The sequence below is a fragment of the Podarcis pityusensis genome (genome assembly GCF_964106645.2).
Source record: "Podarcis pityusensis genome assembly, chromosome: 4".
Classification (NCBI taxonomy): Eukaryota; Metazoa; Chordata; class Lepidosauria; order Squamata; family Lacertidae; genus Podarcis; species Podarcis pityusensis.
The window spans coordinates 26,983,487-27,001,511 of NC_138027.1; the positions used below are offsets into that span (position 1 = coordinate 26,983,487).

The 18,025-nt window shown below is 41.2% G+C and overlaps 1 protein-coding gene and 1 long non-coding RNA gene across 7 annotated transcripts in view; one reads left to right on the forward strand and one right to left on the reverse strand.

Annotated features, from left to right (window-relative positions):
• KATNAL1 (katanin catalytic subunit A1 like 1) overlaps positions 1-18,025 on the reverse strand; it is a 35,061-nt gene that overhangs the window by 4,811 nt on the left and 12,225 nt on the right. For all 6 annotated transcript variants that reach the window (XM_081004136.1, XM_081004137.1, XM_081004134.1 and 3 more), the window contains 5 exons: positions 14,183-14,310; positions 12,480-12,585; positions 6,125-6,283; positions 4,268-4,394; positions 2,754-2,888 (listed from right to left, as the gene is read on the reverse strand). In XM_081004136.1, coding sequence (XP_080860262.1) covers positions 2,754-2,888; positions 4,268-4,394; positions 6,125-6,283; positions 12,480-12,585; positions 14,183-14,310 — 655 coding nt within the window. The remainder of the gene's footprint in view (positions 1-2,753; positions 2,889-4,267; positions 4,395-6,124; positions 6,284-12,479; positions 12,586-14,182; positions 14,311-18,025) is intronic.
• LOC308476576 lies at positions 2,895-3,405 on the forward strand. The gene is made up of 2 exons (XR_013985972.1): positions 2,895-3,195; positions 3,270-3,405. It is a non-coding gene; the product is annotated as an uncharacterized lncRNA (long non-coding RNA).

An 18,025-nucleotide genomic window follows, 5' to 3' on the forward strand; every position in this document is an offset into this window, starting at 1 on the left:
AGTGCAAACTTGGTGTTGCACTGAGCATCTCACAGGAGACCATGGAAGCACATTGTTCTATTGGTCTACAAGACAACAGGACAATAAGAAGCTGTAGAAAGAGACAACTCAGCAGAAAACACCCTAAATGTTAGTCCTATTTAGCTAACAGCATTTGTTAAAGCAATCGGCATTAAATAAATTATTTAGTTAAGTTATTAAGTTACTGTTAAACCAGGTTGATCCTTTTTCACTTTCTTTTTAGACAAACAGAAAAATAGGAAGGGAAGGATCATTTTAATTATGAGAAAAAGGAAGTGGTTACACAATGGGGGAAGCCAAGTGGAACGGATACACTCTAAATAAGGATGGGTGGATTCCTTCCCTCTCCCCTGTCAAACACACAGAGATCCCTCCTTTCCCTCTGTCCAATAGATTTTGTTGTATTATCTTCAGTTTCTGAATTTAACACCCTCCCTATTAAAGAGTGTTTGCCCCAGCTGCTGAGGAGGGACCCCTGAACAAGTTTTAGATAATGAAAATGATTGCCCTGGTGATATAAGTGACCCAGGGGTTTCAGTTGAACAATGTTTCTTTTTAATTTAATTTAATTAAGTACATGCATTGGCCTTTGCCCACATTCTTCTCTCCTTTCCCTTTCCCCTCGTTGTTAGTTTTCGAGTGCAAGCTCTTTCTGAGCAGAGAGATGCCCAATTTGCCTGTATAGTGCTGTAAGGCACAATGAACACTGATGGCATAGTATAAACATCAAAAATATAAAATACACAAGCTTCCCACCCATCACAATGTGCCTTTGGCAAGCTATACTGTACTGGTATAAAAACATTCCATGTACACATTGTAGCTGGGAGTTCTGTACTGTGTTGACAGTTAAAAATAGTGGTCTCAAAAAACACAGAATAATAACTGATCTTTTAATAAGATTCTGCATGCATGTCTCACCATGGGTAACTTTGCAGAGTACCTAAAACAGCAACAGTGGAAATTATTTTTCCATGTTTTTTCCAACACTAGTCTCTTCCAGATGACCTGTTTATTGAACATTCTTCATGATCTGTTTGCAAAAGGTGGGGATGCTATAAGATGTCATATCAAGCCGTTGTTATCCTACACTTTTCAGTGCAATTTTTCATCAATTAGCTTCCTACAAAAAGTCTTATTTTTAAAAGTGTGTTCATTATGCAAGAGAGCCAAACCCACTTTAACTGCACAACCTATATTTGCTGGTGTGACTGAATCCCATTCACAAAATAGTGGCAATCTGGAAGGGGCACTGTATCCTTGTCTCTGCGGAGAAGAGAAGTAGACACACCTTAGCAAGGTGCCCATTCTGCACTGCGCAGATAGAAGCCAGAACCAATAACGTGGTAGAACTTCAGATGAGGTACTTCCCCCGCCCCGCCAACAGGGCTGAAAGCAATTATGGCTTCAAATGATTAAAACCATAAATGCAAACAAATGTCTGCCTTTCATCTTCTCTTTTGCATTAGCAATAAGTTTAGATCAATAACATGATAGAGATCTGCAAGGCAATTTAAATCATATGTAATACCCCAATCAGCCATAAAGTCAGGGCTCCCATTATAGGCTGGAACTATTAGTATTTATTGAATGTGTGTAGTCAGTCTTTTCTCCAACGAGCTCAAGGTAGCATGCATGGTTCTCCCCCAACCATTGTCAGCTATTTTATCCTGACAACAGCCTTGGAAAGTAAAGTCAAGAGACTGACTGGTCCAAGCTCACCAGGTGAATTCATGGCTATGTGAAGATGTGAACCAGAGACTCCCTGATGACAGTCCAACACTCTAGACACCACACCACACATTACATACAACATGAAGTTGACACAGCAAAATTAAATCTCTAGGTTAAGCATTTCCCCTCTCCTCTGTAACCTTTTGGATCGCTTCTCATGTATCAAGACATCACACGGTGGTGATTCTCCCATCCCACCAGCAGAAACCGAAGGTGTGGAGTAGGGAAACTCACACCAATGTCATCATGATATATATTAAGTCAACCTCAACCTCACAAGGGGAGAGGGGAAGAATATATGCTAGAGATGCTATTATTGCCAGCAGCCCCATGCTGTGCTCCAATATGTTGTTTCAACCCTTAAGAGTTTACAGCCACACTGTACTTCTATTCTGTTATCTTGAGGGTCATGGAGGCAAGCAGGCATCCCAGTGTATGAAGAGAAGATGCCACTTTATAAAGCTAAAATGATAAAGGATCTTGAAATTAATAGCATATATGACTGACAGCCAAGGAGAAGCAATATATGATACGGCATCCTCAGGCAGGGGAACAATCAGCATGCTACGATCTGAACGGCTGGAAATCTAGTCGTAAAGGTCAGGCGAGAGTTGATTTACAGCAGCGCCAGCCTGAGAGTGAAAATTCATGGATCCGCTTCTCTGCATTAATCGGCAAGTGCATGGAAATGCACTGGCAATATTTCTTCAAAAGATGTCTGAAGGCGGCCTTTGATGCTCAATCAAGGACTGTTAAACATTCAAAATAAGTCCAAGCTCATTAGCATCTCTCTCACCGGGTCTGCAATGGAATACTGCAATACTTTCATTCTCCAGTCTCAACCCTTAAGGGGAAAGGGAGTGAGGGAGAGAGCACTGGCAAGTTATTAGCTGCTGAAAATGCAACCAAATGTTTGCAACCGAAGTGTCAAATGAATTCTTCAAATAACAAAATGTAAGAAAAGTGAATCTGGACAGAAAATATTATGGCCTTCCCACCTGTTGGCAATGGTATATAGATCCTTTTCTCCAGCCTCCTTCTCAAAGCTTCGTCAATGTCCCAGGGAAAATTTGTAGCAGCCAGCACCAGCACCATTCTCGAAGGGTCGTCGTTTTCCAGAGCCCCACCTACTCCTACATCAACAAAAGACATAGCAGACAACAGGGTACCATTTGTATTATTTATTAGATTTTTCAGACATCCAAGAGCTGAGCTTATCCTATACTTCAAAGAAACAAAACCACCAAACAATTAAAATCACAGTTCCAATAAAGCTAGTTTATATAACACAGAGATCCTATAAAACAACAAAAGTTAAGCAGAGATTCCAGCTCAGAATACATTACACAGGGGAGCCATTAAATCCTCCTCAACTAAAGAACACCAGCCTAAAACCATGAAATGAAGAGGTTAAGGCCCCAAACTTTTTGGAGCCCAGGGGTGCACAGAGAAATCTAAGAACCGATTGTGGGCAGCACCATAACAGGTGACAGAGGGAGGGAGGACTTGCCTAGGCACAATATGATGAGTACAGAACAGAGGCAGTGTATGAGTCCCAATACCAAACCATGTTCAGTGGAACCTCAGTTTTTGAACGTAATTCGTTCTGGAAGACCATTTGACTTCCTAAACGTTCGAAAACCGAAAACTGTAGCCTCAATATAATAGGGAAACCCAAAATGGAAGCCGTGTGGCATGTTCGGCTTCCGAAAATCGTTCAAAAACTGAAGCAGTTACTTCCAGGTTTGGGGCATTTGAAAGCCGAAACGTTAGTCAACGGAGACGTTTAACAACCGAGATTCCACAGTATTTGCTTCCACAAAGCACAACAAAGTAACCCAGTCCACAGAAGGAAACTGATGATGCTCAGAAAAACACATCCAAACAGCATTGGAGGGTAAGTAAGCATTTAGATGGCCAGGAAATGGGGTGGGCAGAAGGGTTTATTTCCCACAGCAACTCTTTGCCAGTTTTCAAAGTAGTGACAAAGGGCTGCTAATTACTATAAAACTAAACCAAAAAATGGTGATTATTAATCTCCCGTGTCTTGTGTATTGTAATATATTATTTTTTATTCTTATATTTAATCATCTTTATTAAGTATCCTGCGAACAGTCTTAAGAACAGAAATTATATATATATAATTTGCCACTTAATTGGGAAAATGCATTTTAAGTGGTCTTTGTAAAGAAAAATGAGCATAAAACTTGAGTAATTATGCCATGCTCTTTGTTTGTATTACATTTACATTTCACATTTCATCTATGACAGAACTCCAAGCAGCTTTTGTGGTCCCCCAGGCAGACCCAGAACAGCTTAGCTTCAGCAAGGTGGCTGCATCATGTGTTCTTTGACCATGCCCAGCAAAAGGTGGACAGCATAAAACAAGAACATTTCAGGACATGTTGGTAAATATGCTGCTTTTTAACCAGCTGCACACGTTCTCCAAAACAAGCCTACAAACAATTTATAAAAAGGGAAGGGAAGCTCCAGTGCAGATATCGAACATTACCATCCATCTGAACAAGCAACTCAGATTTGACCCGACGGCTTGCCTCATGTTCATCAGAGGTGCCTCTGCGGCTACAAATGGAGTCTATTTCATCAATGAAAATGGTTGTGGGTGCATAAAATCGGGCCTTAAAACAAAGAAAACATTTACTAAACACAACATTTCAGTTTTTGTGAGATTCCATCATATTCAAGATGTACCTTAAGTGATGTTCATTCATTTCATTGAGTCTACTCTGAGCAAAGCTTAGTTGACTATGCCCCTTTGACAAAGATGTGCTGTCTAGCTTACCTTACAACATCTGCCTTAGGAACAGCATCTATGTATCTAATGCTAAATCAAAGCTGGTTTGGGATATTCTTTTAGAACCACTTGCATGATTGCAGAAAGGCAAATAATATATCTGACTAAATCACACAGATATAGAAAAATAAAGTTTTTGTCAATTTATCTCCAAAAACAAGAGGGGGAGGGAATCAACAAGAGGGGGAAATGTTAGGTTAGCAGTTTTCTTAACACTTTGTAGCTATAGACAGCAGGTGGCCAACATGGTGTCCTCCAAATGTTATAGGACCACTGGCCATGCTGAACAGGGCGAATGGGAGTTGGAGTCCCACAACATCTGGAGGACACCAAAGTAGATGTCCCTATTATAGATTATGAGGGCTCTGGCTTCAGTGGAGTAAATGAGCCCTCCCTAGCCACTGGCTCAGCTGGTAAGGTGCTATTGAATGTTTATTAATATTCCAGGTGCTTAGACACTTGCTTGTTTTTTAATTGTCAGCGCAGAAGACATAGGGCTGCATTGCTGGTAGGAAAGTTTCAGCAGAGCAGATGTAGAGATCACTACTGTGGTGTTGGCCAACTGTTACGTCTGTGTGTGTGTGTGTGTGTGTGTGTGAGTGAGAGAGAGAGAGAGAGAGAGAGAGAAGGGGGGAATGGACATAAAAATGGTACATGTACAAAAAAAACCACTCAATTTTTCATTATTATTATTATTGCAAATCTCTTGAAAAAATTAAAGTATTGTGGCACCTTATAAAACTTGAAAGATTTGGCCCTGTTTGTGTGTCTGCAACGTAAGTTCTAGTTACTGTTGGAGTCATTTCTAAAATATTGCAAACCGTGAATCAGTCAGATGTGTGACATAGCACTGACACAACGTTCTAAGGCGCAGAAGACAAAAACAATTTCCTTTTGTTATGGGGCTGTGGTGATTGAATCATTATATTTTACATAGGCATGTTAATCAACGAGCCTCTTTTGTAAAGCAGGTATCAAAGCAGTCTACCTCACAAGAATTGTGTAAAGATGAGTAACACGCTGTTTAGAAAGCATTCTGCACATTACAAGTGCTACAGAAAATGAAAGGGGGAAATGCAAAAGATGAAATAGAAAGAAGAAAACATTTTGAATAAGAAATAAAAAAAACTTCAGAAGGCAGAAAGTTAAAGAAATATCAGGCTTTGACTCTGATAAATGCAAAACATTAAAGAAAGCTGTGAAAGATTTCATACTACCTACGTAAACAACACACACATAATGAGTCATTTTGGAAAAAGATTCCATTAGTTTTAAAAGCTGGGGATATTACAGGCACTCTGTAGCACAATGTTGCTGGTTGGTATAACATGGTTGGCAAATGTGGCTGAGAAGCCTTACCCCAATTAGTAATGATAGTTCTAGGACTTCTGAGTACACCCATTGAAATCAATGGGCACAACAAACTTAGGTTCATTCATTTCAATGGGTTTGCTCTGAATAAAACTGAGTTGGATACTATCCAGTGTGTTGGAGTGACTTAGATGCCCACTATACAACAAGAAACTGTGAGACTTGAGCACCAGTAATGCTTACCATTTCAAACAACAAGCGAACTAACTTTTCAGACTCGCCTCGATACTTCGATGTCAGAGTGGAGGAAGAAACGTTGAAGAAAGTCGTTCCACATTCTGTAGCGACAGCCTTTGCTAGCATGGTTTTACCAGTCCCGGGAGGGCCAACCATCAACACTCCCTAAAATTAAACGAGGGCAACTGAATAAGCACAAGCGGGTACAAGTGAACAATGGTGCAGAATAATAAAATTAAATGAACTTGTCTAAACACAGCCTAGGAATGTCAAAGCCAGTTGTGCTATTACGATAATCTGCGGCTGTTGATTCATAAAAACCGTAATTGATTTCATTAACGCAAAGCTGACTGCTACTTGACACCTGAAAAGTAACGGAAAATTAGAGAGTATCTCCTATAGTTCAACCCTTTTGTAGTTACTATTGTAGAAATATTGAGCTAAATTGAGCCTAGAAGTCTTGCCGCAGGATAAAATGATAAGACACGGGTTGTTGTTTTTAAAAATTGGAGGTATACTAAGATGGTGCACATCAGTTTACAATGAGCAAGCAGTATGCTAGTTGTGGTCCAAGCATCAGAGTCCCAGCAGATAAGTGCCTCTCAGCAAAACGCTCACCCTAGTGGGCTCTCCAGAGCAATACATTTTGAACCAGCACTGTTGGTTCTTGGCAGAGTGCCCAGGAAAGGAAGAGTTTGTAGGCACTAGTGAGAGACTGCGGAAGAGGGAATGAGAACAATCTGCTCTTCCAACTTCCACAGGTTGAGTTTACCCGGAGGCTTTTCCCTTTCAGCAGCACGGATCAGAAAAGTGCCAAGATCCGGGCGCCAGCAGAATATATTTGGCTCTAATCTGTGGGAGGTGGTAACTTTCTAATCAGACCTTTGCTGATTAAACTATCTATCGCCTTTTAAATGTGTTTGTGAGAAGGGATTGTTTGTTTTTGTTGTTATGTATTTTGTGTTTTCCTTTTGTGTTTTTATTCTGTAAACTACCCTGTGACCTTCGGATGAAGGGCGGTATATAAATTTAATAAATAATGATAATAAACACCACTGTAGCACGTTCCCCTCCCCACACCAAATTTAGTTTGCCACTTTATGGAGAAAACACCTTGCACTGAAATTAATAGATGACTGTGTACAATGAACAACCCGCCACAAACTCAGATTCAATACCACCTCACCCCATACAAACCAACCTGAACCCTGCAACCAGCATCTGAGGCCCTTCTTCATGTGCCTCCTCCGCAAGAGGTCTGAAGGGCAACAAGAACAGGCCTTTTTTGCTGTGCTTCCTCATTTGTGGAATGCTCTCCCCAGAGAGCAGGTGTAGGCAACCTAAGGCCTGTGGGGCAGATGCGGCTCAATCGCCTTCTCAATCCGGCCTGCGGACGGTCCGGGAATCAGTGTCTTTTTACATGAGAAGAATGTGTCCTTTCATTTGAAATGCATCTCTGGGTTATTTGTGGGGCCTGCCTGGTGTTTTTACATGAGTAGAACGTGTCTTTTATTTAAAATGCATCTCTGGGTTATTTGTGGGGCATAGGAATTTGTTCTTTTTTCTTCTTCTTCTTCTTCTTCTTCAAAATATAGTCTGACCCACCACATGGTCTGAGGGACGGTGGACCGGGCCACTGCTGAAAAAGGTTGCTGACCCCTGCCAGAGAGGCTCGCCTGGCATCATCATTTTATATATATATATATATATATATATATATATATATATATATATATAGGTGCCAGGCAAAATCTTTCCTCTATAACCAGGCTTTTGGCATTTAATTATCTGTGGCCTTTCAGAAGTGGGCAGGGTGTTTTTAATGTATTTCTTTTTCCTTTTGGTTTTAAAGTATCTCTGTGAGGTTTTTTCTCAGTCTGTTTGGTTGGTTTTATGTTGCTTTGGGTTGCCCTGGTAAGATAAAGCAACTAACAAATTTAATTAATTAATTAATCAGGTGACCTTTCTGCAATATAAAGGCCCTCCCTGCTTTAAAAATTAGGGCTTCATCAAGCACGCATGCAATATGAACTGGCTTCCTGAATATCCTGCATGCTGTCTCTCCTGCGTCCTGACCAGCAAAGCTCACAAGCACCCATCAGCATGGACACAATTTAGCTTCTGCTGAGTGTTCAGGGCAAAACAATGTTTCTTCTATAAATCCTATGCAGATGCAATTGCCCATGTAGTGGCCTGCTTTGGACAATCATTCCACGGTTTATGAAGCCAGAAATAAGCATCAGGGCCAAGCGCTCCTCCCCTCAATCCCATCATGCACCAGCTTCTGGCTTGTATTAAGCCAGAGTTCCCCATTGCACTTGAACCAGGAAGTCTGGCTTAATGTTGGTTAATAAACCAGGAAAGTAAGTCAGGATCACATTATGGTTTATGAAGCCTGGAACCATCGTTCAAACCATCCAATATTTTCAAGCACTTCTGCAGGAAGATACTGCACACCTAAAGAAAATACAAGTCACCTCTTAGTGTGCAATGAAAGTTGAAAGGAATACAGTGGTACCTCGTGTTAAGAACTCAATTCATTCTGGAGGTCTGTTCTTAACCTGAAACTGTTCTTAACCTGAGGTACCACTTTAGCCAATGGGGCCTCCCGCTGCTGCTGCACCGCCACCATGCAATTTCTGTTCTTTCTTTCAATTTCCTGAGGTAAAGTTCTTAACCCAAGATACTATTTCTGAGTTAGCGGAGTCTGTAACCCAAGGTACCACTGTATATCAGCATAGTACAAAGTAAAAAGGAATATCCAAAGTGTTTCAACTGATAGACAGGAGCAGGGGGAATATAAGCCATTCTGATAAACTAGTAAGCGTCTGTGTTTCACAAACTCTGTCTTCAGGGACAGAGCTTATCTAACAGTAGAAATATCAACTTAAAAGTACTCTGAAAGAAGACAGATATTAAAGCTTGTTCACCTTTGGATGATGAGGACCCAGAGCTCTCTTTTAAAAATATATATCTCGAAGAGGTACTGGATAATAGTCTCAACTGCCACCATGTCCTTTCTTTCTAAAACCCTAACCCCACTTCACTTCTTCTTCACCCTACCCAAGTTAGCCTGAAGCTAAAAATTTGCCCCTACTTAACCCTGCCCTATGATTCTCAAGGTTTCACTATCCTGTCCTACCAAACTAATCCTTCATCTGCTGGGAAGATGGGGATTAGAAAGGTGGGAAGAATGTCAACCTTGTTCACATGCGGGTCCCCGCCCCCTTTTCACCCATTTACATTGTTGAACTGTTGACAACGTTCAGATCTTTTAAAGAGCCCCCGAAGAGCTCAGGAGCTAGAACTTGGCCACCACTGGGAAAGGCTGGGGTCTTACTGCAGAGGATTTTCACCAGCAGAAATGCACAGCAATAATTTAAGGAGAGCAGTTGCCACCATGCTCTCTCATCAGACACTCTGCTGTTACTGCACATATTTCATTCCCCTGCAAACATAAGATCAGATTAAATTCTAACAAGAATTTCTTTTTTTCAGGGTAATAAAATTAGCCGAAATTAGAGTTGCACATCACAATAGACTTTATGCAATTAATATCTTACATAAAACACCACCAGAATAAAACAACCGGTTAAAAGCTATCCACTCTGCAAATTAAAAATTGCCTGCTCCTCAGAGTGGGGTGGAGATTACTTTGAAAGAATGGCATGGAGAAGACTTATAAAAACAAATCAACCGAAAATGCAATTATTCAAAATTGTTTTCCCCTCCCCGATTCTTTGGGCATAATGGACTCACTGTGTCTAGATTTTCCATTAACTCTCACTACCTCTATAGCCATTTAAGGACTCTCCTAATGTAGGCTCCAACGTACGTTTATGGGTAATTAAATCACAAGTGTTCATATTATATCTATACAGCTGGTATTTAAATGGCATTTCTGTGGCTGCAGACATTCTCCTGAAATCAAAGGTAAAAGCTGCAGAAGATAAAATAGTATTTTGTAATATCGTTAAATACTTGGTCATAGCAATAAAATGGGCTCTGATCCACACACACAAAAATATATTTTGTTTTTGAAAAAAATTAAGTACTCTCTTTAGCAACAAAGGCGAAAAAGAAAACAAACACAGATAGATTAAAAAACCCACCAGAAAGTACAGAAGAACAAAAATGGGGCAGTATCTGATGAAGTGCTTTCACGAATGCAAGAATTTCTGCTTGCACAATGGAACACTTCCTCCCCCTCTTCTTACTTAATAAATAAATAAGAGACCATTTAGGGTATTTCCATGGTGGTTGTAGTAGTCATGAAGTCATAAACAACCCTAGATAAATTAAAGTGAAAGTGCTATGAGATCCAATCATGTTTTGACTCTTTAAACTCATACCTATATAGCAGGAGAAACTCTGCCCCACCCTGATGTCGCCGCGCTACAACTCCAATCATTTCTGGCCATACCTGCTGTTGGCTGATGGGAATCTATCTTCATCTGGGGAGCCATGGATTCCCAAACTCTGCTTTATAGGAACCCAGATGCTAATCTGCACTGTATTCCATTCCACACAGTTGGCCTATTTTTCAAAGCTCAGCAGTTGCACAAAGTGAATTTATGAAACGCCTTGCTATGTTTCTTTATGAGAATTAGATTCCAGCAATGAATGGCTAGTTAAAATCCTTTACACAAAACTTATCTTTTCGTTCTGGCTCAGTCAAATCTAGGAATTTTCCACATATGCTCAAGTGCGCTGCAAGGGGTGGGTGTTTTGATGGGAGCACAGCGGGGTCTGCCTTGCTGTTGTAACCATCGCTAGTTGAACAGTGGGAAGCACAACTGGCGCCTGCCCTTCTTAGCTCAAAGTACAGTTCAAAGGAAGCAAAACCGGAATCTCTCTGATGTCCACACAAATATATCTACCCATGCCTGTGCTCAGCTAGGAGGGGAGCTGTCTGTTTCATACAGAGGGCCTACTCTGGAAATAAAAACAGCTGTCCTGAGAATTGTTTTCGAGAGAGCCTGAGCACACAAGAGCTGGCTGGTTGCTATCCGAGTTATTACTCAGAATGACTGACACCAAATGCTGCTTATTTTGGCCAATAACGGGGAAAAATCACCCTCTTCTCACTCCATAATGCAAACAAAGGTCAAGAGGGGATGGAGGAAAAAAAACACCATGCTGGCTGTCTTGGAAGAACTGCTCCCTGTCTTTGCAGGCCTTTCCCCACCTGGCCTGGGACAGCAGGGCCCTAAATGACTGAAGCTACAAAAGCTGAGGCTGCTGTTGTTCCAGGGGATGAGGAGGCTGTTGATGCTGTCGTTTTTTGTATCTTTGTTTTGGATCTTATGAGATACATGAAAATTGTTCCGTTTGGTTGTGTATTTTAAATGCTTCATTAATTGACTACTTTTGTTATGTTTCAGTTATGTATTTTTTTCATGTTGTAAGCCTTGAGCATGGTTTGAACTGTGGAAAGGTGGCATAGAAACAAAAGTATGCATGTATGTATGTATGGAGAGAGCGAGAGCGCATCATTCCATATTTTTCCCAGCATCTGTATTTATTGCTTAGCAAACATTCTGCACTTTTCAGTTTCCCAAACACCTGTTAGGTCCTTTGATCATGATATACATGGCAGAAGAAAGGTCTATCAGGATCTACAGGCTGCAATTTGCACATTGGTTTCTAATGTGTGATTGTTGATCAAAACAATAAGCTATATCTTAATATCCAAATTGAAAATGAGATCAGCAGAAATCCAGGAATATTTATATACCACCCTTGCCTTATGGTCACAGAGCAGCACACAGAAATTAAACAAGTACAACCCTAATTAAAATGACAACAACATAAAAAGCAACACATAAAATGGTACAATGGGGGAATATGTCTCAAAGTCTCTCCTTTTCCCTTTGTTACTATGTATTTGTATATATTTTTTCTTTATTGTAATTCTCTTTGAGACCTTCGGGTAACAAGTGACCAAAAAGTTAAATAAATAAACAAATCCATCCAAAACACCCCACCCTTCTCCAAAAGCTTGGCAGGGACAGATGCATCTTGACCCATCATCTAAAAGAATGGAGTGACTGAACCTGATCCACATAAAAAGAACTAAGCCTCAAATATCCCCAAAGTTTCAACTGCGTCCACAGTTGTGACTCCCAAATAAAATGAGGTCATCTGCCAGTGACAACAGCATCATCTCAAAACACACCCAATAACCAGATTAACTGTTTGTAAACCAATACAAATGATCAAACTTAACATGCAGCCCTGCAATTTTGGGCAGCCAATTATAGGAGGAAACGTCTAAATACACAGTGCAGTATTACGCATATACACATCTTTTGTACTTACAACTGCACAGACATGATTACAATAGTTTGATGGTTCTCACCTTCCAAGGTCGCCTGATCCCCTTGAAAAAATCCGGCATCCACATTGGAAGAACAACTGCTTCCCTTAATAATTTTTTGGCTTCTTCCAAGTCTGCTATATCATCCCTGTGAAAGATCAACCGAGATTAGAAGATTCATGCACAATATATTCTGCTTCAAAAAAACTAACATCTTTCATTTATTTTAAAATAAGTAACAGTGTTTTCTTAAGCAGGATGCTAGTAAAAGCCAGCCTCCTGAAAATGGCTTTCTACATGAAAGACATGGGTGGGGGAGAATGACTTTCAACTAACCCTGCCACAAGATGTTGAATAATAAGAATAGTAATAATAAAGGCTCCCTGAAAGCATGATCACCAAGGAAACATTTTTAAATGTGAGAAAATGCTTAAGGGCATTTTAATGAGTGCCTGTAATGAAGCTTTTGCTCATGGTTCTAAGAATGAAAATCTTGCTTTATGTCCTGAACAGTACACCATTAGCAAAAGAAGCTCTCTTAATAAAACAGAAACACAAATGAACCACTTCAACCAGGTGGGAGGTGAGGCTGTCATGTCTGAAGAGGCTAGTTACATGTCTGCTTACAATAGTGGACCAGGTGGTCCCAATAAAGGAGAAATATCCACTGTCTAAATCATGAGACATGACTCTATGAGTCTATGAAATATATGAAATCCACTGAGTGACTGAGACAACTGTACCAGATGCCCCAAATATTTTAGACTTCCAACACTCTCCTTTAGTTCAATCTCAGGCTGAAATGGTAGCCTGGACCCAGCAAAAAAAGGAGGCTGCCAACAGTCCTGCAGGTTGGAGAGGATTAGGCTAGTACTGCTCTTTTGGGAGGGGGGAAGGGATGGGGTGTGAAGTTGAACAAGTTCAGAGAGCCCTAACAGCAAGGAATATCACTGAACACCTTTCAGGAGGTAGGATCCTAAAAGAAACTGTAAGGCCCACACAATTTGGGCTGGGTAAGACAGCACCATGCAGGACCTCAGTTAAAGTTAGCTGAGAACTTTGGATCCTCTGTTTCTAGGTGGATTACATGCCCTGTCCATTACTGGCTATATGGCCATGGGTGGGAAAAGGGAGGCTTCAGAAATTGTCTTTGCAGTCCCTCATCTTCTTTACTCTTGCAGCCACACACTATGCTGAGCTAAGCCTAGGTTCATGGGGTAAGCTCTCTTCTTACTAACCACAAGCCAAACGGAAGCAAAAAAGACCAAGGAGGCGAAAATCACCTGTGAGCTGCTTTCCAACAGCCAGACAAAGCTTGGATTACCATGTCATGTGAACCAGACTTGATGCCAATTTGAGCTTAGTTTGAGCCTTGGCTCACTGGAACTTAACTCTGAATATTGGGGATCATAACTATGAAATCAGTTTTTGCCTTGTACTTTTGGGGCAGGAACATGCCTTTGAATATATCCAGAGCACTCAATGTGTAGAGAATGGCTGTAGTGTAGGAAGAAAATGCACTCACAATACAAGTTGCAGAACGGCAGCTGTGCATTCTGTTTTTGCAACTAAGCTCTAGTCCACCACAGCTTGTGCTGGTTTTTAAGGGGCCACAAGCCACTTTTCCTGTTTTCCCCTTGAGTTTTACTTACTATGCAGTAACCACCACCTCAGGATGAAGGTATCTGGTTTCTTGGGCAGATAAGAATTCTAGCATTTCTCACTTTACATAGTAAGCACTGTACCAATGAATACTTAGATTCCTTGACACGATGTCTCTTTCAAGAGCTTCAACCAGATCTTTGTCATATCCTGCTCCATCAAACTTCTGAATTTCACCATCACCGGCACCATCCTGGGGGATCTTCTTTCCCTAGATCAAGATGTTGAAAGCTAATCAACTGAAAGTTAAAAGAATTCTACAGCTACGTTTCTTTTTCTTCTTTTGAGCTGTTCTCTGTGCCATACTCCCTTCATCATCATACCTCAACAAGACATGAAAGCAACAGACTAAAAAAAGCCCCCCCAACACACACACACACACACACGGGGAGGGGGAGCACAAGCACATTTCAAGAAAATGCCAAGGGGGGGGGGAGTTAAAAGCAGGTACATCAGATCAATATACATTGTGGGGGGAATTGGGATCACTAACTGAGAATTGCTAGCACTATGTCCCCTGCTTCCACTGTTTTGTTTCAAAGGGAATTATGAACACTGAAAATAGGGAAAGGTTGCATTTAATTAAAAGCAAGGGGCAAATTAAAAGGTTCTTGAAAACAACTTAGGATTTCCAGGGAAGTCCTAGAACTGGCAGCGGTGATGCAAGTTGGAAAGGATTTTGAGGGTGCTGTTTTCAGGGAGGAATGAGATTCTGACCTCAGTTCCACCTAGGATAGCTATGCTTCAGTTTTTGCATTTTGATTTTCAAATGTGCAAATCAGATAAATCCACCTTTAAATATGAACTGAATCAAATTTCATCCTCATCCCTACATGCCAACAATCTCTTCATTTTGTTTTTAAACCAACACAGTTCAGTGTTCCTATAAATACTTTAGGTTTATGAAGTTAATGAGACAGCAGCAGCTCCATACTGCACTACAAATAGTTCAGAAAGAACCTTTTAGCTGCCTTGCAAGTTTACAGTACCCAGCGATGCAGAAAAACGTCTGCAGATTGGTTGTTTTTAGCCAAGCTAGACAGAATTAAGAAACAATTTGTTCTCTACATACTTCAAATCAAATCAGAAAGTGTCATTAGCTGCTTGGGATAAGCTGCTAATGAGAAAGAGAACAGATGCAGCAGGGGAATTGGGCGGCACAGGTAAGCAAGATGGCAGAGGAATAGGACGGTACGGAAGTGATAATTTATGGGGTTCCCTTTGTAGCGATTTCTTCCCAAGTCCCTTTGGAAGCAGAATACTCCTGTCTGGTTCCTTCCCAAGCCCACTTTTTAAAAAAGAGTAAGCAGAGCTATTCATAAATCTCTAACTAACCTTTCCTTTTGCACAGAAAAGCAACATTGAAAATTTCATTTAAATCAGAAGATTGTAGCCAAAGGGTGCAGAATCTCAGAAGGAAAGAAGACCGTTCAACTTGTGCAAGGCTGCCAACAGCTTTGTCCTCTGGGTGCTGGCTCCTTCGCACAAAGCCCACCGATCATCTGTGCCCTACAGCAGCTCAGCAGGCGGGAAACAATATACAGTAGTACAGTAACCCACAACAGTACTTCTTCATGCAGCTGCCCAGGCTATGCATCTTCACATTTTGTGCTCCATTTTGCAATATAAAGTATAAACTATTTCCTTTCTGCCACCTAGTGACCAGATTCTTTGCATTAAAAATCCCCGGCTGAGAGGTACGCAGAACTGCTTTGTACAATAAAGGGTCCTTTGCACAATGCCACTGCTTTAGGATTACTATTCCCAGCAATAGCTGCATATCAGTGGAGGTTTAACCCATGTACAAGTTCTGTAATGCATCTCACCAGACCCCCCAGAATTCATCATTTTGTGCTGGTTACAAGCAGTGCTTGGAGGGCGATATATAATCCTGGTGCATTACACGTTGTGGTGATATTAGGCCCCGCCCCTAGATATTCTGCAAACAACTCCTACATGACATCAATGTGATGTCAGATAAATTGCTCTGACTAGGGAAGGCACACTCAAAGGTCTTCTGACAACTGGAACCAGCCAGATGCTTACTGGGAAGTGGAAGAAAAGTGCTGTTCATTCTGGCCCTACCCTCAGCTTGGGGACCACACTTCCCAGCGGAAAGAGGGAGGGAACAACATGACTTCAAACTGTCTAAAAGCAACTAGACGGAGAAATTAACAGTTTGGCTGAGGACAAAAAACATATTGAGGATGGGCTACTGGAAAACACATTCCTGTTGCTTTAAAAATCAAGACCCACACCTGACTACAGCTAGACCAGGCACCCCCAAACTCGGCCCTCCAGATGTTTTGGGACTACAACTCCCATCATCCCTAGCTAACAGGACCAGTGGTCGGGGATGATGGGAGTTGTAGTCCCAAAACATCTGGAGGGCCGAGCTTGGGGATGCCTGAGCTAGACCTACACCCAAAGGGAGAAGGCTTTTCTTATCTTACGCAAAGTGAACACTGATGGGTTAACTCTAAGAGCCCTCAGCTGCAGGATCCCTTTGCCCCAAGTCATCTACCAATGTTTCCCAAACTTGGGTCCCCAGCTGCTGTTGGACTATAACTCCCATCATCCCTAGCTAGGAGGACCAGTGGTCAGGGATGATAGGAGTTGCAGTCAAACAACAGCTGGGGACCCGAGTTTGAGAAACACTGCAGGCAAAGGGTCTCTCTGTCCTATCTAGTTATCCTGTCCAAGAGCACTCGGGATGTGGCAAGGAGCCTCCCTGGATCCAGAGAATCCAGCAAATCTTGCTGGCAGCCACTGATAAGTAGTAGGAATAGGAGACACTGCTGGGAGAGCAGAGGGAGGAAGAAGAAGAATGAGTGGGAAAGCGGCAGCAAGGAAGATGAATGGGGAAATAATGCATGGGGGGGGTTGAGAAAGAACAAAGGCATGTGTGTATACTTCCATGTATGCAAATTAAGAGAGAAAGAGGATATGTATCTGCATGCTTATAAGAGAATGTAGGTGTATGAAAGAGAAAATGGGTGTGCATGAACATGCGGAGAGGGTGGACAAAAAGAAAAAGGAAATCTTCCTCCCCTCTTTGCCCTAGCTCTCCCCTAGTAGAATATAAAGGTTTTATGACAAGTGCCATCTTCCATATATGCAAATGACAGGTATGCATTTAACTTTCACGAAGCATTTTCATTTTACCATGTCTTTTTCCATTCTAACCATAACCTTTAATTTCACCTTGGCACTGTTGATCCATTCAGCATAAGAATCTGTCACACTGCTTTTAATGGCTGCTTCATACACCGTCTTCCTATACAGAGGTCACTTCCATTTAAGCAAAAGCACGCGCACATCATGTATGATTAACTACACCATTTATTCTATTCCATTTGTATACTTCTCCACCTTCAATGAGCCCAGAATGACATTCCTGGGGCTAGCCAATTTTATCCTCACAGCAATCCTAAGGGACAGATTGCTAGCCCAAAGTCCTGCAATTAACTCCATGGATTGAAACTCATATTACCCTACTGCAACTCTGATCCTCTACCTTCTATAACATCACACTGGAATTAGATCTGTGGGGAAACCATTTCCTACTATTTATATAAGTTTTGGAAAAACAGCTAATGACAACAATAAAGAACACTGCCATCATTGGCATAAAAGCAGAAATAGAGACAGGCACTTCCTACTTCTGCAAGCTGACCGCAAAGATATTATCAAAAATCTTAGTACAGAGAACATTGTGTGCATTCCTTTACACACCCTGTAAGCTAAAATGTGAATCTAAATTCCAGATGCTAAATCAAATTGTCACAAAGAACAATACTTTACAAAGTAAAGCTATCTACCATAGAATTTTTACAAACCTGAGACTGTGGCAGAGATACAATCTCCTAATCATATGAACAAAAGGCATTTCCCTCAACCTATAAAGGATGTACCAAAGTAAAACA